General features: G+C 36.5%; 2 protein-coding genes across 4 annotated transcripts in view; both read right to left on the bottom strand.

Moving 5' to 3' along the window:
- tmod (tropomodulin) overlaps window positions 1-25553 on the bottom strand; it is a 231712-nt gene that overhangs the window by 17751 nt on the left and 188408 nt on the right. The gene's annotated exons all lie outside the window — the stretch shown is intronic.
- Window positions 1-25553, bottom strand: part of Fas1 (fasciclin 1 Fas1 domain-containing) — a 191427-nt gene that overhangs the window by 59672 nt on the left and 106202 nt on the right. Inside the window, exon 2 of the mRNA XM_023156487.2 lies at window positions 4671-4818. Coding sequence (XP_023012255.2) covers window positions 4671-4818 — 148 coding nt within the window. The remainder of the gene's footprint in view (window positions 1-4670; window positions 4819-25553) is intronic.

Below are 25553 nucleotides of genomic sequence, written 5' to 3'. Positions count from 1 at the left end.
ATTGAAACAGGACTATTGTGTTCTAAATTGATAACAAGGCTACTATAGAAGAATTGGGTCCTTGGGAAATTAATTAATGTTCTTTGTTGGAAGTTTGAATTTCCATCCCGAGGATTTTTTTGTGCTACTTTTAAAACGCAAACTAATCATTCCAAGTTTCAGGTGAAAACTCTGAACTCTCATATACTTCCAGTAAATCGTACTCCTTTGAAAGAAAACTGACTCTGCATTCTGTTGATTCATATACAACTTTTATTAGTATCGCTTCCTTTTGGAGGAGAACTCATTTATTTCGCAATGATATATTTTTCCAGAGAGAAATATCATACTCGCAGGAAAAGGAAACGTGGATGAAATGAATTAATGCTCTTCTGAAAGGAGATGCCCAAGAGGAGTTTCGGATATTAATTTTCAACTGAACATAGGAAGAATTTCCAGATTGCTTCAGAAAGGTGCTCTTATGTTGAATGCAACAAAAAACGATGAAAGAGCTGGTAAGAACTTGCTGTATAACTTATTGATTATGAAATCTGATGCCAGAGATCTGCTTGGTGTTTCGTGAGTTCTTATTGAGTTGTTAAAAAAGTTTTGTCTGTTCCAATTTCATGTGTCTCTCCAATCAATATTTATTTTACTGTGCTGTGGTTAGTATATACTGCTGGATAGATAATTCTGTGGTCTATATAGGCAATATTTACATTTTTCTTGATGATCAATACACTCTGCATTCGTCAAAGCGTGTTTTGCATTCCTCTTGATACACCTACAAAAGATGGTTTTTGAATGCTTCAACTACTTTTGCGGTGCTCGTAAATCGTTGACAACGCAGTTTACCTTTGATATTCGGAACAAAAAGTCATTGGGTGCCAAATCAGGACTGTACGGGTGATGAGTCATCAATTCGAAGTTTTGACTACGCAAAAATTAACCTGTTTGACAAGATGTGTGAAATATTTGAAAATCATTTCTTATTCCACATCTTTAACGTAAAACGAACCTACACACTGAATTTCAGCCTCCGAAAATATAGCGGTACAGAGAAACAGAGATGAAAATGTTATTTTCATATGTAACCGCCCCCTTCTCTCCCCACGGGGAGTTGGAGTATTTGGAATTTTTCTCTTACCGCATCTAAGACTTAAGAAGTACCTATGTACCAAATTTTAGCTTCCTAGGACTTACCAGTACAGAGAAACAGTGATGAATGAGTTTTAAGTGAGTTTATTTTGCATTTCTAAGTATAGATTCGAACAAAATATATAATTTTGTTTTTGTTAAGAAAATCAGGATGTAGATTTTGTAACGCACTGCAGTTATTATGTATAGCTGTATATTTTCTTAACTCACGTGTTTATTTATTATTTATAAAATCAGAATACAAATGCCGTGCTAGTCTATTTTGATTTCTTCTGGATTATGTTGATATTCAAGATTTGTGTTCAGGGACAAATATTTCGTAAGCATAGTTATTACAATTATTTACCCCCACATCCCCGTTGTCAGCAAAAGTAAGCAGAGTTCCTACCCCCCTCTCATGCTTTCGTAAACATTGTTATATACATTTTTCATTCATTCATTCATTCAATAATTCAATTCAGGTAGCTCAACAAATGGTCTGTGATTTGAGTTATATTTCAGAAGATTTGTGTTTAGGGGCAAATATTTCGTAAGCATAGTTATTACAATCATTTACCCCCACATCCCCCTTGTCAGCAAAAGTAAGCATAGCTCCTACCCTCCTCTCATGCTTTCGTAAACATTGTTATATGCATTTTTCATTCATTCAATAATTCAATTCAGGTAGCTCAGCAAATGATCTGTACTTTGAGTTATATTTCAGGAAATTTGTGTTTAGGGGCAATTATTTCGTAAGCATAGTTAATACAATTACCTACCCCCACCACCCCATTGTCAGGAAAAGTAAGCAAAGCTCTCCCCCTCCCATGCTTTCGTAAACATTGTTATATGTATTTTTCATTCATCCATTCATTCAATAATTCAATTCAGATAGCTCAGCAAATGATCTGTACTTTTAGTTATATTTCAGGAAATTTGTGTTTAGGGGCAATTATTTCGTAAGCATAGTTAATACAATTACCTACCCCCACCACCCCATTGTCAGCAAAAGTAAGCAAAGCTCTCCCCCCTCCCATGCTTTCGTAAACATTGTTATATGTATTTTTCATTCATCCATTCATTCAATAATTCAATTCAGGTAGCTCAGTAAATGATCTGTAATTTGAGTCACATTTCAGAAGATTTGTGTTTAGGGGCAGAAATTTCGTAAGGATAGTTATAACGATTATTTACTTCCACATCCCCCTTGTCAGCAAAAGTAAGCAAAGCTCTTATCCCCCTCCCATGCTTACGTAAACATTGTTATATGCATTTTTCAAACATATACAGTATGTGGGTTGCCATTTGTATGAAGAAGTAAACAACTACTGCTGACGTTATCACCATCTTAACCCCCCTGTCATCAAAAAAAGGGAAAGCAAAGACCTCCAGCCAATTAGGCGTTAAAATGGTATATGGTGCAAATTGATGAAAATCTATTCTGTCCGAGAGAGAAGTTTCAAATATAAAACAAAGGTTCTTTCAAACGTGGCTTACAGAACGAATGATAATTCAAGTAAATTTATTAAAAACAATAAAGACAAAACTTCGTTGTTGGATAGATCAGGAGTATATTAGCTGACTTGTGGCTCTTGTCCAAAACTGTATATTGGCTAAACTGGAAGAACATTTTTTCAGAGAATTAAAGAGCATAGAGGCAGTTTTATGAATAGAAAGACGAATTCCACATTTGCAAACCACCTATTAGCAGAAAGACATGAGTTCAATCAGGAATACGATGTGTTACATTTAGAAGAGAAGAGTTTGAAACTCAATCTAGAATATTTAGAAATCAATAGATTCAGGAATTCGGGTAATTTAGTGAATGATCAATTAGAATTAAATAACTCTCCCTTACTGAATATTTTTTCAAATGTGGAAAATGGAACATAAGCTCAGGTAATTGAATTCATTACAAACTTGGGTAAAAAATCAGGTACTTGACATTCAAGTACTTGAAATTCAGGTACTTGAAATTCAGGTACCTCAAATTGTAGAATAAGGTATATGTAGCATTTAATGTGTAGAATTAGTTAATAAGACACGCCCGAGGAAGCCCAAAACACGTGTTGCGTTTTTGTAAAACTATCTAGTGAAAATCACACAATAAAGTGTTTTTAGAATACGTTACAAAGGTTCTTGACAATTGATTTCTGATTCTTACTGATCATGCTGATATGAAGAAAAACCTCAGAAACACATAAGAAAACCTTCACTACATACAAACTTGGAGGGAGTCTAGACAATTTCAATACTGATAATCATTTCTCATAGTAATTCAATTCAGTTTTACGTTATCAAGCCTTAATGAGCTTCAAAAGTGACAGGAAATCATCGATTCGTCATTAGCATCTACACATCTACAATCATTCGAAAAATCGGAGCAGAGAGTCCAGTTTTCTTAGGTTTATTCAGCACCAGTGAAAAAAATCAATTCATGGAAGAATAATAGCCTACCAGACACCTAAATCCGAAACAGTTCCTCTTCGATATCTTGTAACTCCGTGAAACAATTGAATCCTACGAGACCGATTTGCCTGGCAAGAAAATTTATGCCGTTATATATGTTCCTTGTCCCGAGAATTTTGCATAGAACAAGTACTCGCTCAAGTGTATCTGATCATTGTAAATTAAATGTGTCTCAGTCTTTATAGGCGAGTTAATTTATTACTCTTATCCGGGACGTTGAGATGTAGCAGAAATTGGATGTTTTTGTCATGCCCGTATTCGGGAAGAGGAACAAAGAGTGTGTTGAACGTGGATTGGGGAAAGTTAGTCATAGCTCAGGAGGGTTTCACCTTTATGTAATTGAGGGAATACTGAATGAATCAATGTTGCTGGAGCGTGCAAAGTAATTATTTTCCAAGTTAGTTCGGATTGCTTAGTCCAATTTCCAAATAAAAAATCATACCAACACATCGAAAGAAATAACTAATTTCACATTACTATAGTTAAGGTTTTCGTACCAAAAAGCTAGTTACGAGACATAAGAAACTTTCCGAACTGAATTGTTCCACCATTTATCAAGGAGTGGAGAGAATAAAGATCAGGTATATTAATGGGGAGAGCAACAAGACAAAAACATCAAGACTCCGCATTTCCGAACTATCACCATTAATCATTATCATCTTCTGTTTGCCGTCGTTGAATGGAGAAAACTCATTGGGACAGAGATTGACTTGTTTAGAGAAATTTAATCAAGGTTGACACCAGGGGTCCCATTTTCGAGCTAAGGGAATTTTGGAAGGCCTTCTAGACCTAATCCCGAACAGAGAGGAATGTATCTTCTGGGATGGGAAAATACTTAAAGCAAACAACTGATGGATCAGGAACACAGTCAGATAGAGGTGTAGGTGTTATGTTGATCTTTCAGTGAACGTTCATGTCTCACTTTCATCATATTTCTCTTGTCTAAGTGGTAATTTGACAAGTATTGACGTGGATTTTGAAACGAAATTTTGAATGCATGTCAAACCATTCAAGCAAAACCACAATCTTCCCATCTGATGGAATGAAACAAATGATTTTTGTGTCAGATATAATGATAAACTCACTCATATGATACAGAACCATGGATTCTGAATCTTCCTTGTTGATCTGCTCGAATTCCTGGAAAGCTGCGTTGGTTGGAGCAAATACCGTCACTTGCTTGTAGGAGAGAGTTAGATTGGCTAGCCTTGATGATTCTACGAGGTATTGAAACTGAAACAAAGAAAGAGAGTTAGATTTAGGTTAGGTTTCGTTGATTTACTTCTGGTTTGGAATAGAAAATGTTGTTCTATGGAAGCATTCTTCACTGTGTTCTCAAATCTGCCCCTTTCAGTGGTGGGGGGCTATTGAGGCACTGGTAAAAGTGTGAAACTGAGAAAATCTGTGTTCTGAATATTTCTGATGTTCCTTTCCGAAACCAAATCGTTATTTTTAACACTTTGAAACGTTTTTCAACCACCAAGTGATCACCTTCAAGAGGAAGATTGAAGAAGAACAACCAAAGGTTCCAAACAATCCATTACATGTGTTCTGGTGAATCAGTGTGATAATTCTCTTGAAGATGATCACTTGATGATCGAAACGCGTGTCGAGGTGTTGAAAATAACGCTTTATTAACGGTTAATTAACTACACTAAGGATTCTAAACGGTGCATCACATCTATTCTGGTAGTTTATTGACATCAATCAATCAATCAATTTATTCAATTCACAAACATATTCTTGTCTATAATAGATGTTAGTAATTCAGAGATGATTCACCGAGTTGATTCAAGGTTACTTACTTGAATTGAATTTTTTTTCAACTTCTACCACAGTCAATGTTGAGAGGAAATTTAATGAAAAAATCAATTTCATCCACGCATATTTGGAGGTGGAAAACAAATAAAAATCATATTAAGGAATGTATTTAATTCAAATATAGCTCTCAACCATTTCCATTCTGGGTCTCTACGACCCTGTCAATTGGAAATGCCCTTCGTTTTTCAAAGCTTGACCCTTGCAGGACCGGAAATATTTTCCATTCACATTCGTAAAGCTTGCTTGAGTATAAAATGGAAAGTCAGATGTCGTTTTTCGCAAAATCCGCTTGGATGTCACGAGCCATTTCGACTCAAGAGAAAGTAAAGCCCACGTAATACCATGTACAGAATATGAAGAAATGGCTTGGCAAAGCGTAATCTGAATGTTCTGCTCCTGACATTATATGTATATTTCGGTTAGGAATGACGCAGAGGCGTAGGTAGGATTATTTTTCGGGGGATTGTTTCACTGAATATTGTTTTTATGATCAACAGAACTATTCAGGAATTCACATACAATACTCTTCCTCACAAAGTTTCATTTCCAAACTATCTTCGTCTCACTTCAATCGATTATTGAATGGATAAAACGGATTCTACTGGACCATTCTCTTCCGGCGAAACAGACATTCGGAAAAGTTACACAAATCACGCTGTGAAATCTGGTGCCTCGAGAAAGATATAAAACGCAAATGCGCCTTTGGAATTCACTCCGTTATTGCCATTTGTATTTTCCGACACTCTCATTCGATTTTTGTGCTTCGCGAAGAGGTATTTCATACACGAATGTCGCGAATCCATATCTACATTGTTCACGATCTCTTGAGATGCGACGGAAGACATTAACGGGAAGTTCATCAAATTTATATTAGATGTCGTGGATGGATGTCATCAAAGCTCTCGTCAGCGAGAGGAACAACACGGCGAACAGATTTCACTGAGACACATATCGAATTCCTGGATACAAATTTGGATTTGGGAGTTGTATGTAGGCTCAATTGAATAATATAACTGTCGTGGACCTTTGGAGAAACCTCAGGCGCCGGAACTGGTTTTGATTTCTTTGAAGTGTTGAAAGAATCTGCATCTAAAGCAGTATATAGAACTACTCTCATTTATTTCAGGAGAACCAAGTTTTCTCCTGTAACTCTCATTAACCTCATTCATCAGGGTTGATTACGGTGTCTCCCAACTTCCACATGTCAAGTATGTTGTTAATGATGAAACTTGTGAATCTATTGAATTGGAATTGTTTTTATAATTTCTTGAACACTTTGTATTTTCTATGTGTCTCCCAACTTCTACACGAGCTCCATTGAATGCCACATTGGAATGACTTCATTGGAATGAAAAATGGAAACGCCCCACAACTACATTTGAAATCCAAAATAGCAGAGGAGTAAACAATTTTCCCCCTCCCATCAGGAAGGAAATTCATACTCCCTCTCCTAGGAAGGAAAAGTACTTTTCTTTCTCTCCTTTACTTTCTACTTCCTAGTGAGGAAAGTACATCCTTGTGAGAAAAGTACTTTCCTCCCTTCCTAAAAGAGAAAGTACTTTCCTCTTCCTAGAGGAGAAAGTACTTTTCTGCCTTCCTAGAGAAGAAATGCTGTCATTACTTCCTTGGGAATGAAGTATTTTCACTACTCATCTGAAGCTTGGAACACTGTTTCGAACTAGAAAACTGTGCAACTTTTGATGCTTTATGAAGCTCAGATCAGACGCTGTTTGTAGTACTGTCTACATGTATGAAGCTCCGCCCCTAAACATACCCTGAAGCTGCTGGATTCTATCCAGGCCATCCGCCTGATTGGAGACGCTACCTTGATTGTCTGGAACATCGAAGAAACGTTTGAGATTTGTCTCTCTTCTATAGTCAGACTTTTGAAGAAATATTGGAATACTATGATTCCTTTCCATGAACATCGAACTGGCAAACGTTCCACCCCCTTTTGGGCCTCTTAAAAATTGAGAGTATTATTGCAAAGAGCCATTCTGAATCACAGACTGAAGAGAAAAGCGTGCCTTTTTTGTTTTCTCCAGCGATTCCTTGCTCAATTCAGTAGAGCATTTTTATCTACAAGATTATAGTATATACCACTATACAGGGTGATTCAAAAGTACTTTGACAAACTTCAGGAGGTGATTCCTCACGATATTCTAATATGAATTGTCCAAATAAATAAATGTCCGGAAACGCTTCGTTTCCAAGATACAGGATGTTGAAGTTTTATTTTTATTTTCGTTTTTTTCAAATAACTTTTGAATTACTGAACTTAATCAAACGAAACTTGGTAATAGGAGGTTTTTGAGGTATCGAATTCGAACCTGATGTTCCTATTGCTCTTACTTGTAGGGGGCGCCATCTACACGTCTTTTTCTTTTTTAAAGATTCATAACTTTTTTTGGCGTACTTCTCGCACATTTTCAGTAAAACAATCGATTCCTCTATCATATCTACTTAAATAAGCTGCCCTTGTTACTAGTCGCTGTAAGCAACCGTTTTCTAAATATTTGGACTTGAAAATTTCAAGTCGATTATTTGATAATCGATGCATGTTGAAGTTATTACGAATATTTTGCTTTTATCACGAAAAAGCTTTGGAAATGAATTTGACGTTTTACTCGTTTGAAGAGGTCATTACTGTTGGGTACGTTCCTTTATGACATCCTCAAGCGAAATAGTTATTTTTGTATCAAGGGTGCATAATCAGTATTTGTTTTAATAAAATTTGCAAGAAATGTCAACATTTTATTTCAGGAAATTTTGAATATGTAGAATAAACTAAAATAAACGAAACTAAATTGTATTCAAATAAATTGTTGGAAGTGTCCACCTTCAGCGAAGATACAGGCATTCAGTCGTCTAGTCATTGAATCTCGTACCCGCTCAAAAATTATTGGTGTGTTTCTTATTGTTTCACAGGCGTTTACTTTTCGGTTTCTTAGATCTTCCTCGTTCACTACTGGAGTCTTATAAACTAGTGACTTCAAATGTCCCCAAAAATAAAAATCTATCGGGTTTAGATCTGGGGACCTTGGTGCCCACGCCTGGTTAGGTTCTTCTACACCCCTACCGATCCATCGATTTGGATAGATTGTGTTAAGGAAGTCCCTGGCTACAACGCTAAAATGGGCCGGAGCCCCATCATGCATAAACCACATGCGGATACGAATTTCTAATGGTACATTCTGAAGTAGTCTCGGCAATTCATTTTCTAAAAAGTGTCCGTAAGTTGCGCCATTCAGTCGGAGCGGAAGAAAGAAAGGACTTATCAAGTAATTATCAATTATTGCCGCCCATACATTTACAGAAAATTGATACTGATAATGCCTTTCACTAACTGCGTGCGGATTTTTGAGAGCCCAAACATGGTTGTTATGAAAGTTTGTGATAGCATTTCGGGAGAAGTTTGCCTCGTCCGTGAAGAGTACATATTTTAAATATTGAGGATTTTCAGCCAATTTTCTTAAAAACCATTGACACATAGTAATGCGTTGGGGAAAGTCTCGTGGTAAAAGAGCTTGTACCCTTTGAATATGGTATGGATAAAACTGTTGATCGTGGATAATTCTCCAAACTGTGAACTGAGTAGAATTGACAGCTTCAGCAATTAATCTTGTGCTTGTTTCTGGATTCTCCTCGAGAGCGTTCAAAACAGCTTCTTCCAATTCTGGGGTTCGGACTGCTCGTGGTCTTCCAATAATATCAGCTGCCCTCTTAAAGCTACCTGTTTCTGCCAAACGACGGTGGAGACTAGCAAATGTTGGAGCTGAAGGCAGTACTCGATTAGGAAATCGCTCCTGGTAAATACGTCTTGCTTCGCGCGCATTGCCATGCGCAAGACCATAAACGAAATGCATATCGGCTAAAGGAGCACTATTATTTCAATAATCCATGTTTTCAAAATAAGTGTTTTCTACTTCTACTTACGGAAACTTCAACAAAACGTCTAACTGTCACAAAATATGTAATTACCAAAACTACTCACAAACGTCAAATTTATTTCCAAAGCATTCTTGTGAAAAATGCAAAATATTCGTAATAACTTCAACATGCATCGATTATCAAATAATTGACTTGAAGTTTTCAAGTCCAAATATTTAGAAAACGGTTGCTTACAGCGACTAGTAACAAGGGTAGCTTATTTACGCAGATATGATAGAGGAATCGATTTTTTTACTGGAAAATGTGCTAGAAGTACGCCCAAAAAAGTTATAAATCTATAAAAAAGAAAAAGACGTGTAGGTGGCGCCCCCTACGAGTAAGAGCAATAAGAACATCAGGTTCGAATTCGACACCTCAAAAACCTTCTATCACCAAGTTTCGTTAAATTAAGTTCAGTATTTCAAGAGTTATTTGAAAAAAACGAAAATAGAAATAAAAGTTTAACATCCTGTATCTTGGAATCGAAGCGTTTCCGGACATTTATTTATTTGGACAATTCATATTAGAATATTGTGAGGAATCACCTCCTGAAGTTTGTCCAAAGTACTTTTGAATCACCCTGTATTAGGTGAACCATCTCTGTTATAGCCCCTCAAAAACTACTGCACTACTGCTGTTATTATGAAACCCTACTCGAAGAGTTCCCAGAGAATAGTGACCATTACATTCAAAGGTTTGCAAGAAAGCAACAGTGTCTACAGTGTCATCGGACACAGTATCGTTACTTGTCAATCTTGTACTAAAGTTGAGGGACATTGCAGGTGTCTATGCCTAGAAAAACAAACCATATAACGTTTTTTGGTTACTATCTAACAATTTCAGCTCAAATGCTTTCACAAATTGCAATTCCTAACGATAGGACTGCACTCTCAAAGAGCTTGTCAGGGAGTTTCATATTCTAAATTCGTTAAGAGATTCGATTACAATAGACATATTTAATTTCAGTTACTCCAAAATTCACGTTGTATTTCCATTCTCGACAATGTCGGCTAACATATTCTTGGAATGCGTGTATCTAGGAATTCTGCTATTATACTCGAATACCTCCCAAATTTAATTTGTCATGTCAAAGAATATGCTGTTGTCACGATATCACAATGTGGAGGAACATTCAAAAGAGATGATATGTCGGAATATTACAATCTGGTTTGGCGTTCTATGCCAAATTAGAGCTTTGTGCAATCAAATAAACCTGCTGGAGGAAAATATGACTCTTGATGTTTCGTAGATTCCGAATTTGTCTCTTTGGAAAGTATGCTTATATCTATCGTTCTTAGGAATTGCTGACCGTCAAGAAGGTTATCATATCCTTAGAAATCCAAACCAAGCGCTTTTGACAATCTCTGGAAATTGGGTATGGAAAAAGGGAAGGGTTTTCTTCACTTGACTAACTTTAACTTGACTCTGGAGCGCTGTGTATATCAAAGAGATAAACCTTACCGACGTTTTAAGACCCTACACGAGATCATGGACATCCCTCTAACCCTGCAGCTTCATTCGTGCCACTTTCAGATCCCTCAAGACACCTTTCCCTTATGAATTATTCCGCAACTCGACCATCTTGAGACCTCCGACCCGTCTCGACATCGGCCATCTGGTCCAGAGTGAATCATCCGTTCTAATTGATGCATGTTTCGCATAAAATAATCATTTCCGACGCCCACTCGATCAGCGACGGACCTTTGACACGAGCTGCGGTCGCCCGGGTCAGTGCTTGACCTCGCAGCCGACCGCAGCTAACTTGCCGATAATTCCGTCAATTCGCTCCTCCAGATGACGGTTTCTCGCCGAATTGGGGAGTTCTCCAAGAGGGTGGAGGGCACATTAACATATGCAGAACCGGAGCAGCACAAGTATATTTAGCCAGATGTTTGGATGTTGCTGATAACTTTGTCACAGTAGAATGATATAACGATCACGTGATCCGCCAAAGTTGCCGGGCGCACTTAGGATGAGATTCTCATCCAACGCCTAGTGCTGTAGTATCTAAGGATTCGACGGTACCAGGGACATCGGATTAGTTCAATAAACGGTCGGAAATTAATATTGGGTTTAGTTTATTCGCTGTTGTTATTATTGATTTCAGTTTTAATAGCTGGTTATTGTTGTTTGTTTGATTAATAGGTAATTAGAAAATGGGAGGTGTAAAAGAGACATTATTATATGAGCCCATGGTAAAAGAAAGAAATTGGCTCTGCACTTCGTTTTGAGGTCACCGGGAACTTTGTGAATTTATGAATGAAAGTAGTACGAGTGGACTTACTGGTTGATTTTTACACGCTTTATATTAGCTTCACCTGTATGTATGTATGTATGTATGTAAGTATGTATGATTGTTTGTATGCATGTTTGTATGCATGTTTGTGTGTAACTCTCAAGATCGAGATCTGTATTGACAGAATTATCGGCATAATTGCTTGATCTATTCGCGGGCAGATGGCGGTGTACGTAACTATCAATTATTGCTTGATCTATTTGCGAACAGATGGCGCTGTACGTAACTATCAATTATGACAATCGAATCAAGTCAAATCAAAATGTGCTTTATTGTTGAAGATGAAATCTCATTGACAAAGTGTTACTATTCTAAGAAATATTAGATACACAATTCGAAAGATATTGTCGAAGATAAAATATTATTGTCAAAGTGTTATTATTTTAAAGAATATAAGTTATACAAATTGAAAGTTATATTTGAACATTTGGTGATTTCAGCATTTTGGGGTGAAAATGTAGTCGGAAAGTGAAAATATATATGCTACATATTGAAATAAATAATAATAATATTGAATATTCTCATGCAATACATAAATGTAAGTATGAGAATATAAAAACTATAAAGCATAAAAATATAAAAGTGAATGGATAGAAAATAACAGTGAGAATCAACTTCGCTTGTGCTATTCGCGGGCAGATGGCGCTATATGTAACCTCCTTGATAGGTTGTTCAAAAGAAAATCAAAATAAAAAACATATTTCAAGTATTATAAGTGTTAGCGAAATTTTGCACTACATATGAAATATTTGAATATTTTCAATTACCAGTGATTCAGTTCAGAAAAAAGTTTTGAACGAAACGAAAGATACATTCTGAAATCTAATTCGATTATTTGAAAGCAAACCAGAATATGGATTTCAACACTGAAAACTTTATCGTAAATTGTACACCTAAAAATTCAGTTACTCAAATATTTCAAAAAATCGAATAAATTAGAATTAAGGTGCTTGACATATCAAATCAAAAGATTGATTCGAAAAATAAAATTATTCACTCAATGAATATAGTTTAAATAAACTAAAAAACACGCTTTTGAAGAACATCGAACTAAAAATATAAGCAAAATAATCGAGAGAGCTATGTACAATAAATTGATACCTTACCTTGATAAAAATGAAATAATTAAGGACTCACAAAACGGGTTCTATCCTGGGAGATCTACTGAGACAGCTATTTATACATTTGTTGAGTACATCTATGAATATCTCGATAGAAAAAAACCCTTAGGTGCTCTTTTTTTCGATCTCACGAAAGCTTTTGATTGCCTAGACCTAGATCATACTGAAACCAAACTGTACTCACTAGGAATTCGTGGAAATATATTGGAGTGGTTCATGTCATTTTTGAGGCACAAGAAAATTATTGTGAAACTCAATGGAGCACGATCTGAATTGCATAACATCAATCTAGGAGTACCACAAGGATCTATACTGGGTCCATTGATTTTCCTTGTGTTCATTAATGATCTGCCAGAGTAAATGAATGCCGATTGCTTAGTATTATACGCCGATGATGTATCTGTTGAATTTCGCAGTAAATGTTACTATAAAGTAGAACTATAAAGTGGATGAGTTTTTTATTGAGTGACTATGGTGCCTGAATGCATTTCAAATGTATTTCAAATATGTATTTTATACTCTTAGGTATATGACCGGTGATAATTATCAGAATATTACTTTATAATTTTTATTATTATTCAAGATTTTATATATACATGTGCTGTGTTCTCTTTTTTGACTGTTCCCCAAAGAATGAAAGAACATAGGAGTCGTTTCTTCAATCTCTATCGTGACTTGTTCTCTTTGAAATATACAGGTTTCAAACTTAATTTATTGGAATACTAGAAAAGTAATAGATTCAGGAATTCTGAAAATCCACTAAATGAACAAATAGAATTGTTACTTGTCGGGGCAACTCCACGGCTTCTGTCCGACTGATGTCGTCTATATAAATGAACATGTCATAGACTTTAACACAATTATAACAGAAATCCCCGAAGGGAAATCGCGATGAATATGAATTGAAAGGATACAATATCACTCACTGTCCGGTGCTGTTTTAATTTCAGAAAATATGGGTGTCAGGTTTTGTGCATGAATATTCACAGCATCTCATCCGGTGTCGTTGAATCCAATTAGAGACCTTTCAGCAGCATACTGCTTCACTGTGACGTAACTTTTGTGTTTCGTCCAGCGACGCATTTCCAGTACATTTTTTGCATCATGGTGTTAATCCAATAGAAGAGAGTTTTTATTGAAATTGAAATTTTTGCTTCTGGTTCAAAGGAGACTACATTATAAAGGGATGTCTGGAACAGTCGATGTCGCAAAAGATCCAAGCTGAATATATTCCTTTCAGTAATTTCAGATTTAAATAACTATTGAAGCAAGTGAAAAATTGTTTTATTTTTCAAAATTATGTAAATTATATAACTTCCATCAAAGTTAAGAGAATATTTCGTTTTTTCCGTAGTTAATTGTTATGAAGTACCAAAATAATCACGATTTTGAAAAACTGAAAATTTTCTGATCACGATGACTTTTTTCTAATTGATTTTTGTGTGTGGCTCTTCAGCTTCCTGAAAGAAGGTTCCCTGCAAGTGACCGTGGAAGGATATCTATCATCAACGCTGGTGTTCCCAGGGATCCATATTATACTCAGATCTCTTTTCATTGTATATCAATGACTTATTGGAGAAAACCAAGAACCCACTATTGCTTTGCTGACATCGGCTGCAGTTGCAGCCGATATCAGCAAAGCAATAGTTTGGTCCAAAATTCTCATTAGGATACCGTTTCATACATTCGTAAACACACATCTTCTTGAAAATCGATTTTCTCTTTTTGAAGTGTTGGCTTTAAACAATTTGGTACCCAAATCTGTCCATTCTGCTGCTACATCGTTCCTAAGATCAGCCAGACTGTCAATAACTGAACTATGCCTTCTTGAGAGTTCTTTTTATATTCAACAATTGTCGGAAAATGAATGAATATTTGTTTTGCAATATCGTTTTCAAAGATATCCAGCTTGCTACGAAAATCAGACACTCTTTGTTATGAAATCAAAGTGCTTTTTGACTTTCTGCGTATCTAAGTTTTGCAAGAAGGGGGTTACTTGTTCTTTAATTAGCCAGGCTAGATGGGAACCTAGTCAAACCATATCGGTTGTAGTTACTTGTGAAACAGGTTAGCTAGGAAACTCAAAATAAAACAAGTACTAAGTCAAATTCTATGTGGCTATATTTTTTATTTAATTAAGGTACTGCATGTCTTATCTACGTCCGCCTGTTGCTGACCGTTGATGTAGAACGAAACATAAAGGGTAGTACGGTTTTAAATCCACACACTGTAGACAATCAATTAATTTTGAGTTCCACATGTTGCTATCCAATAAACAAGGCACTGACTAGTAGATGAATATTTCTTTCATTTATTGAATCATCAACAGTTTTGTTGGATTCTCAAACACCATTTACTGAAAGTCCTGCTTGATCTAGATTCTTTTGTCCTTGGATCAAAATAGAAATGACCCGGCCTTTCGTCGAAACCATCCTCACATCTTACATGACATATAGAGGATCGACCACTACTAATTAGTTTCCAGATTAACCCATTACGAGTTTGCGACAGTGTTCCTGCCAGGATATGTGAACGATTAGGCCATCGTCTGACTATCCTCAAACTTCATGACCGCAGCAGGAATTGGATGTTAGATGTCCTTGCTTTGTTTTATGTCCGGGCGCCGGTAATTATATTACAGCAATGAATAGAGCTGATTATTAACGACATTTTAATGGTTTAATCGATATCTGGGCGATAATGGATGCGCTATGTTCGGTTCGTAAAGTTTTCATCGACGGATTGACCTGTGACTTCATTCTACAGGACCGGCTCAGTAACTATAGATAAACGTTTCATTTTGCTTTTTTGCCATCGATTAAGCCTAACCTACTATTCTATAGAACCAAGTTTGGATCTATACCGTAATGTAGTACTTAGTGAACAAACAAAAATCGAGATGAAAGAGAGCATATTATGTGATTAGGACTTTTTTCCATAGATCCATTGAAACAAGGCTGAAGGAACATGAAATGAACTGCAGAGTAGATGTTGAAATGTCAATTATGTTTTTGTATAATTAGAAACCATGCATCGCATTGCCGAGCACAAGAAACATACACAGCGAGGGGAAACCAGCAAATCAGGAATAGCAGACCATGTTTGGACCCATCAACACAGAGAATTGTTATTTTCAGCTATTCATTTTTAATTCTTCTTTTTCAGTTGTTTCAGGGATTTCAAATCATTTTATATATTAGACAATGAAAGTCCGAACTAGATCATATTCGACCAAGAGAGTGAAGAAGAAGGAGACCTATCTTTGGTATAAAATTCCTGCATAAATTACTCAACAACAATATTGACAGTACGGTTCTTTTACACGAGATCGATTTCTTAGTACCAAGAAGCGGAGGTCGACACAATCTGAAATTCTATTGCGAAGCATCACGCACAAATGTTATGCTACAATTGAATTTGATGTGCAGTAGCTTTAATAAAATCTGTGAATATTGCGATATTCATTACGACTCTCTGAAAGCCTTGGTATCATGTATCAACAATCACTTATAGGAGGAGTTACGTCAATTTTAATTCGATTATTGAACAATAATTTTCTATGATTCTCTTTGGGAATTCTCACCTGCCAAATTCTGAAGAACTGAAGATTATAATGGAGAACATCATACAGGTATAGAAAGAGCAAATATCTAAGGAAGTTCACAAAGGAAGATTCATAGAAAAACTTTCGATTTGCACCACGGAAAATGAATTTTGTTCAATAATCGTACTGAATTGCCTACAAAACCAATTCCGTCACTTCTGAGATATTCTCAGAGAAATTGGTGCTTTTGGACCGTTGTGTCCTAGGCCGGTACTGCTTTGATTGAATATTGAGGAGCTGAGATGCTTTAAATCACACGGTGGAGATTAGGGCTCAAGGAAGTTGGATGCAAATTAGCGATTGAATTCGAATTTTGAACTATTATGCAACTATCGATCCTCCAAAATTCAACGTTGGAAACAGCACGCTGCACATTTAAACAGTGAGGCTAGTTTGGTTTCAACCATTTTGTTTTTTTCTAGCATTCACTAGACCGTAGACCGTATCAATGAGCCAGATCGCACTTATTCGTTTTGATTCATATCTTGAATATTGTATATAATATGTAATGTATATCTTTTCTCCTCCTTCTTTATTCAGAAGTTGATAAAAATAGATTATTCATCAACAACTTGAGCAGCATGACAAACCGATGCAACAAAACCGTATTTTTGTTTTGTGCTGTTCTTAGTTTGAGAAGTAATAACATATTTCAGAATCAAAATTGATAGCTATGGACATATTTTTATTTTAGTGGATTTTATCCAAGATCATTATCATTATTTATCAACTGGAAGTACCCAGCTTTGCTCAGGAAGTTGATATCAGATTGTGTGGTAGTTGGAATGAAAGGACGAACTTCAAATTGTAGGAGATCAAAGGATCTTGCTTAATATACCCCTACCAATAGGTGGCCCAATCCATAAAGAATTTGAATGATCTACAATGTTCCGAGGGTTGAAGACAATATAGATCCCTGGAAATTGCAATTGAATTGATCATTACACAATGTAGCAATGTAGCGAAATTTTGGCAATCCCAGACACACACATTCTGTAAGATATCAGAAACTCTGTACATAACAGTTTAATGCTATCGTGCAGCTAATGAATTGAATCAACTCCTCCAACATAGAAGGCAATATCGTACATAAGAGCCCGAAGCCAACTATGCAAATTATTTTAATCAGCACTTGAACACTGTAATTAGTTCTTGAAAAGTTTGCGCGGTACATCACAGAGATGTTGGCAAAGCTGCAATAGAGTTAAAGGGATGAGCCAAAAATGAACACAGTTATTTGATTTTGATACCATCAAACAATCAACCTGAAGCTTCATCTAGAAAAATCTTCTGAAGTGATCACTTTCAGCTTAGTTAGAAGTAGATTGATTATCAACAAAGAGCAGATGATTGATGGATTATCCAGGACAATGAGTGATACACTTACGAACAACAAGTAACTGCATCCAGAAGCTCAACAGAACAACACAGAAGAAATAAAAAATGGGCATGTTAACGGTTCCAGAATATCGGCAAATATTTTTATATGACTCGTACATGAATATCACAATGGACAGTATATTAATCCTATACAGAAAATCAATCTCCAAAGCTCATCTTGTTAGGTGATTGACGTGTTCAAACAAATCCATTAAAACTTCAACAGAACTCAGAAGAGATACATATGTATAGGATGATCAATGTCTGATATGATAAAAATTGATTTGAACTGCTTCTCAGCAGTTTGGAAGATATAGAAAAACTTTCCATAGGCCAAAGAAACAGATTATATTGTGTCAAATCTTGACAGATAATCTATGTAATAGTAGAGCCCAATAGCATTGGTTCCTAGATATAACGTCAGACCTCTTATCAGCTCTCTTACCAAAATTATTCTGAGTAGCAAGTGGTGATGAGTCAGTAGATTATTTATCCCACTTCACACTGTCAATGCTACTTTATGGGGTTTGTTATCCATAGTCTTCAGGTTTTTGTGTCTGTCTCGTCGTTGATTTCGTTCGTTTATTATATTTACCGCAGGAATATATGAAAGATGAGACATTAAAACCTACCTTTTTTTAACATAATCGATCAAAAAGACTCCAGTTGCCATCACTTTCCCAGCCAAAAACAGTGTTTGCTTTTTTTAGAGTCGGTTCCTCGTTTGCACTTCATTGTTTGTTTCGGAAGTATAATGGTGTATCGAATTTTCATCCACAGTAATTAATCGGCACCAACACTCGGATTTATAGCGCCTAGAGCATTGGAAATATTCATTCGAATACGTTTTGGGTCTAACGTGAGCAAGCGCGGCACCCAACGCGCGTACAGCTTTCTCATGCCTGAATATTGATTCAATATGTCACAAACACTTTCTTTTGACATGTTTCCAACCTCTGCTATCTCCCCCACTATAATTCGGCGGTCATCGAGCATCATTTGGTGAACTTTGGCGATGTTTCCGTCTGTAGTTTTGGACGTTCCGAATGTTCAGCTGCCCAAAATTTCACTACCTTCGATTTGGTGAGTAACTGTCAGCAGATGAACAACGACATTTACTAGCTCGTAGTGTGGGTCATCCCTCTTGTTTGGACTGCCAATTCCTCATCATTCTGATTTTCTGGTGCAGTATACTGGCGATCTGTATGCAGCTCTTGAAGTCAAAACCTGTATCAATGTGGTGTCTGTATGGGGCAGAGATTGTTTATAGCGAAGTGTGAGTTTGTGTTCCTCCAATCTGAATGATATTCGCCTATTTGTTTGACCGACGTATTCTCCGCATTATTCCTCCACATGTGATTTAATAAATGCTTTGATTGTCGAGGTTTCCTCTGTCTTTTGGGCGGGTCAAGAAGTTTCTGATGATTCTCGTTGGTATTTGTTGTACAGTTTTAAAATTCCCCCTGCTTTATCTGTAACTCCCCTGACGTAGAGAAGGATGGCTTTGCTTTCCTTGGTGTTTCTTCATTCCTTGTTTTTCTTCATTCTTTGGTATATCGTATCCTCTTTAATTTCATTCCACTGACCATCCCAGCTCGAGTACGCTACTGGCATCCTAGCGACATTACTAGTTGATTGCAATTCAACGCGGCCATCTATTATCGGTATAAATAATGTATCCTCAGAGAGTTCATCGTTGTGCTAGGACAATGGATCTTTGAATTCCTGTTGGAGATAGCTCGTAGCCAGCGTAGTTCAGCGTTATCACATCCTTGTCAAGTATTGTTTCGAGTCAAAAGGTCCATTCCGCGAGGGTTGATTAGCTCAGATTCCTCCAAAGTAATTGCTTCGCTCTGGACGATCGGTTACATCCAATTCATTAGCTGGGAACGGGCTTTGACAACTCTCAGAAACTCGGACTTGAGGAATTCTTGTTTCGTACTGTGAGTTGTACGGAATCCGTTGTATTTTCTTGTTGTTTATAGTACCTTTTTCTTTACCCGAGTTGGGACCAAGAAAACTGTCTCTTACGATGGAGGTTCTGATTTAATTCATCAAATTTCTGCCTGAGGTGGACAAAGGGAAGATTTACGGGGGTGGTTTGAAAAGTTTTCAACATCAACATGAAGAAAGCAGCACTCATGAATGAAAGCTAGTGAATTTCGTTGTTCATTTTTTGACAGTTACTCACTGAAGTTTCAGCCATTTTGGACGCGCAGTTGTTATGTAACAGTTGTTTGAGTGAGATGATGTGAGTTTTTTTTTAAACTGACAAAGTCGAGTATCGAGCTGTCATTGAGTATGCTTTGAAAGGCATCACGCCTACGCAAGTATCGCATTGGACTTCCCAACAGACAAAGTCGAGAATTCGGAAAAGTCTGGAATTTACAAAATTGAATGTAAGGACTGCGATGCAAAATATTATGGACAGACAAAAAGATCTATTGAAGTAAGATATAAGGAACACATAGCACACTTAAAATATGGAAGACCTGAAAAATCAGCAGTCGCTCATCATATTTTGCATCAAAACCATTCCATAGACTTCAGTTCATTAAGATTAGTTAGACAAGTTAACAACAACAGGCAACTTGATGCCTATGAGAGTGTGGAAATAAGTAAACACAATAATATTATGAATAACGATGACGGATTTATACCAAAGAGCATACTATATAGCTTGTTAAAATAAAATAAAATAATGTTGTTGGGTTTACTGATTACTACATAAGGACACATTGCAAAAATAAATTTGGATAGGCAATATTGTGTAATTATTTTTATATAGCTGAAAATTGTTTTATATGAACATATATTGTAAAATAACAGATAAGGCAAAATTGTAAAATTAATTTAGGTTGGTATACCTGTATGGTTGGTACGCCTGGATAGTTTACCTGTATGGTTGGTACGCCTGGATAGTTTACCAGTATGGGTTACCTTCATAGCATAAATAGGGTTAGCTCCCATCAGTTTCTAGTTTTAATCGTCCTCTTTGAAGATGATCACTTGGTGATCGAAACACGTGTCGAGGTGTTGAAAATAACGATTCGGTGTTGGGAAAAAACTCCAGTAATATTACAGATTTTGAACTTAGGATAACTAATGTCGTCTTTATTTTTTCATAAGAATGTTATGAACGATGTCCCTATTAATATTGAGTACATACTCTTTGAAGATGTTTTTGAGTAGGTTGCCATTATTTATTGTATGAATGTAGGTCTTGTACATGTCCGGTAAAAAGTTGAAGATTTTCCCACTGCGGTATTTGTGTTGACGAATGGATTTTTTTGTTGCGTTCACTTGTACATCACCCTTTGATTCAGTGCGGGTATTATAATAGTGTCTGATTAGTCGAAGTATCATTTTGTTTTTGTCGATATACAAGATTGAGTTGTATATGTATATTTGTCTGGTATCCAGTAGCTTCGAGTCAATGAAGATTTGATCGAAAGAATAGCAATTTTTTTTGTGGTACATGATTTTAAGTATTTTTCTCTATGCTAGTCTACGGGAATGATCGACATCAAGTTATTTTCCAACCACCGAAGGGAGCATCCCAGTCCTGCGTATCTCCTGGGAACCGTAATTTCCATTCCCGTGTCGACCAAAAAAATTTCAAACGGAATCGAACCGAACCACCAGCTCAATTTCACGGGTATCATAAGCGTGGAATTGAATAATACTCGCACAATGACAAAATAGAGAGATGCGAATAATACCTTCAAAATTGGCACAATAGCCATTATGATTTGAATGGTCATTTAGCTGGGCCCGCGGTGCAAATTGCTGGCGCGAATTCTAAACGCATACATCACATTTAACAGCACACAACGAGGAGGAATAAAACCACCGCAGACCGTAGTTGTGTTAATTTCGCAGATTATTCGCCCAACTTTGCGAGTGTACTAATACAATAGGTAATGTATGAGTTGTGCCCATATGGGGTGCACCACGGCCCGGTAAAATATGGATGCTGTAGCCCTGGTGTTTCACTGAAATACGCTGCGAGAAGCTACGATTTACTCAGCTGTAGCCGCTTGCCAATTGAAGGTACAGTGAAACTTCACATTCATGAAACACATCCAACTCTGAAGACGGCGAAAGAGCCGCTTTTACCAGTCTTCAATCTAGTTCATAATTGAAACTCCCCCTGGAAAGCTCAGTGTTCACAGGGGAACTTTACGCCATATGGAAAGCCCTGCAGTACATAGAGAAGAACAATTCCATGAAATTTCCGATTGTCAGATTCTTCAAGTGCGCCGGAAGCAATCAATCAATTATACTCCAACCATCCCATCAATTTTACATTACGTTGGTCTGTCAACTTCAGCTATCACCGTGCTTGCCAATTATCTTGATGGAAGAAGTCAAAGAGTTACGTTTCATGAAACTTTTTCATCTCCCCTGTCTCTTAAACGCGGAGTGCCACAAGGCTCTATACTTGGGCCGATCCTGTTAGCTCTTCACTCCTCCAATCTCATCAAAAATTTGAATCACTGCAAGGTGCACTTCTATGCGGATGACACCCAAATTTATTATAGTTTCCCCCCTCTAGATGTAAATTATTCTTGCATGATACTTAATAAAGACTTGGATAATTTTTATAGGACTGCAACAGAACACTGTTTACTCTCAAAGTCTCAAAAATCGATTGTTCTGTTATTTGAACCAAAGTCCAAACGATCTGATATTTCAGAGTACCTAAATATGGATATTACTGGAGTTTTTTCCCAACAACAAATCGTTATTTTTAACACCTCGACACGTGTTTTGATCACCAAGTGATCATCTTCAAAGAGGAAGATTAAAACTAAGGACTAGTACGAGCTAATCCTATTTATGTTATAAAGGTAACTCATACAGGTAAACATCCAGGCATACCAACCTAAATTAATTTTACAATTTTGCCTTATCTATTATTTTACACTATATGTTAATATAAAACAATTTTCAGCTATATAAAAATTAATTTCACAATATTGCCCATCCAAATTTATTTTTGCAATGTGTCCTTATGTAGTAATCAGTGTTTACTTATTTCTACACTCTCATAGACATCTAGTTGCCCGTTGTTGTTAATTTGTCTAACTAATCTTAATGAACTGAAGTCTATGGAATGATTTTGTTGCAAAATATGATCGGCGACTGCTGATTTTTCAGGTCTTCCATATTTTAAGTCTGCTATGTGTTCCTTATATCTTACTATAATAGATCTTTTTGTCTGTCCATAATATTTTGCACCGCAGTCCTTAGATTTAATTTCGTAAATTCCCGACTTTTCCGAATTCTCGACTTTGTCTTTTGGACTTCCCAAAAGGCTCTGTAGTGTATGACTTGTTTTAAAAACCACCTTCATACCTAATTCCTTGAAAATCTTTTCAAAGTTCCTCGTATATTGGTGGTATGGAACTGAGATGTATTTATCTTGGTTTTTGTCCTTTCTGAAAGTCGAGATTTCGTTCATCCTTAACCTAAACTTCTTTTTCCTTATTATTATATATTATAATGCCACTATCAGCCCATACAGATATATATCCGTACTATAAGAAAATCCTCACTGAGTTATAGCAAGATCAATGGAATGGGCCTTTCAGTAAACTTTTCAAAGTAAAAACAAATGTACTTCCATGGATACATCCCCCGACAAGTACAAAATCCCAGGTCTTGATATCTTGCCTGCGAATTGGCGACACTCGCCTCACCCATGGATACCTCATTGCCGGCGACACCAGCTCTATGTGTGAAGTGTGCGACTCTCCCGTAACTGTAGAACATATCTTAACCAAGCCCTGAGGCTGAGGAGGCTGCAGCCTCCTCCTCCTCCTCCATGATTTCTATGTATGTAAATATTGTACAGATTATTGTTTCTAATAAAAAAAAACTTTAATTAGCATTATTATTGATACAGTGAATAGCTCGGAACCAAATACGTAAACTTCCCCGTTGACAAAAAAACCTTCAAAGTCGACTCGTTAGCAAAAATAATGACCATATTTTCTTCGGTGAAAACCCACAATAACATCGATCGTAGTTACCTAATGAACTTTTCAGTCACAAAAAGTTGCCCGATTATTCCGGTACGTTTCTAAAGCTCCGGTCGCTAACGAGTCTAATGTTGAATAATTGGTTTTTCCAGAAAAACCGACAGAGGAGGACGTTCTAATTCGGATGGGCGATACAAACGGCAAGTAATTGCTAGATGGAGATTTATTACTGAATTTTTGTTTGCTTGCACCATGAAGAATGTTAGGTGAGATTAATAGGCACAAATAGGTGGGAGGTGGTGCTGATCTTGCGCAATTATTTACTCCAGAAGAATACAGCAGAATGGATATAATGGAGGTCAACTGGGTGGTTGAGCAAGGATCCGATATTCAATCAATCAATCAATATATGCTTTATTGTAGGAAGATTAGTATCTTATTGACAAAGTCTTGTAAAAAATTAAATGAATGTCATGAAATATAAAAAATACAAATTACAATACATACTGTTTCCATTATGTATAAACAGGTGACAGTTAATATTTTGTGGCTGATGAATAAAAGCTTGCAGTGATCTCTCGGCTTGGATTTTGTAAGATATCTCAAAGACCTCTTCTGTGGCTCAAATATCGTATTCTGTAACTGTAAACTACAATGGCCCCAGAAAGCTATTCCATAGCGAATATGAGATTTGATCAGTACAAAGTAAGCCATTCTAGCATAACATCCACTAGATACTTTTTTAATCAGATGAGATTCATGTTCATTAAAATTTAATTTATTGTCTATGTGAATGCCTAGGAATTTAGTGTGCTATTTGTTTTCTATGTAGTGGTTATCCAAATCTAAATCGTCAAGTTTACATTTGAAAGTAACTAGTTTTGTTTTGGTTGAAGCACAAGGAGTTCGCGTTACACCAGCCTTGAATTTGTTGAATATCTATTTTTATCGTATTTGAGAACTGATTAATTTCTTTGTTACTCCATATAATAGTGGTATGGTCAGCAAATACAGTAAATTGTCCTGCGATGTTAATGGTTATTAGGTCATTTAAGTATATTAGAAACAACACTGGTCCTAAAACAGACCCCTGAGGTACTCCATGTTTTTATGACACTGAGATCAGACTGTCCACTTGATGTTTTCACCACCTGTTGACGTCCTGTCAAATATGAACCAAACCAGGTCAAATTTGTTCCTCTGGCTGAGCTTCCGCAGCAGTGTCTCATGATCAACGCAATCGAAAGCTTTCGGGAAATCACAAAACACTACTGCAACAGCCTCGCCATGGTATCTGAAGGCTTTTTTCGACTATAACTCACTACTTGACATTTCTCCACATTGAGTTTCAATTTATTATTGCTACACCAAGCAACAAGAAATTCTAATTGAGATTGAAGATTTACACAATTACCTACTTCCTCAATTATAGAAAATAATTTCAAGTCATCCACGAACCATAACCGCTGACAAGCTAAACTTTCACATAAGTCATTAATAAACAATAAAAACAAAAGAGGACCTAGGTTGGAGCCCTGAGGCACACCAGAAGAAGATATATATGTTTATGCATTCAACCAAAATATGTAATGCACTAAGAGGTAGGTTTTCAAACATTTTTACAGACATTCCATCCATATTATGAAGTGAAATACTATTCGCAGATAACAGTTGGGCTGGCATAGATTTTTTTTATAAAATTTGATTTTATTATTCAACATAGTGACCCTCGAGGGGATACAACGATTATAAAGGTCTTCAGCCTCAAAATAGGCCTCAGCGCTAAATTTATCTCCAGGAAGCATTCTCCTCAGGTTTGAGAACAGAAA

This window comes from Leptinotarsa decemlineata, unplaced genomic scaffold, assembly GCF_025532065.1.
Source record: "Leptinotarsa decemlineata unplaced genomic scaffold, Ldec_3_MD MMD2_tig00026361_RagTag_RagTag, whole genome shotgun sequence".
NCBI lineage: Eukaryota > Metazoa > Arthropoda > Insecta > Coleoptera > Chrysomelidae > Leptinotarsa > Leptinotarsa decemlineata.
Note: the sequence above shows the minus strand (reverse complement) of the source record. Positions and strands in the feature narration are given on the sequence as shown.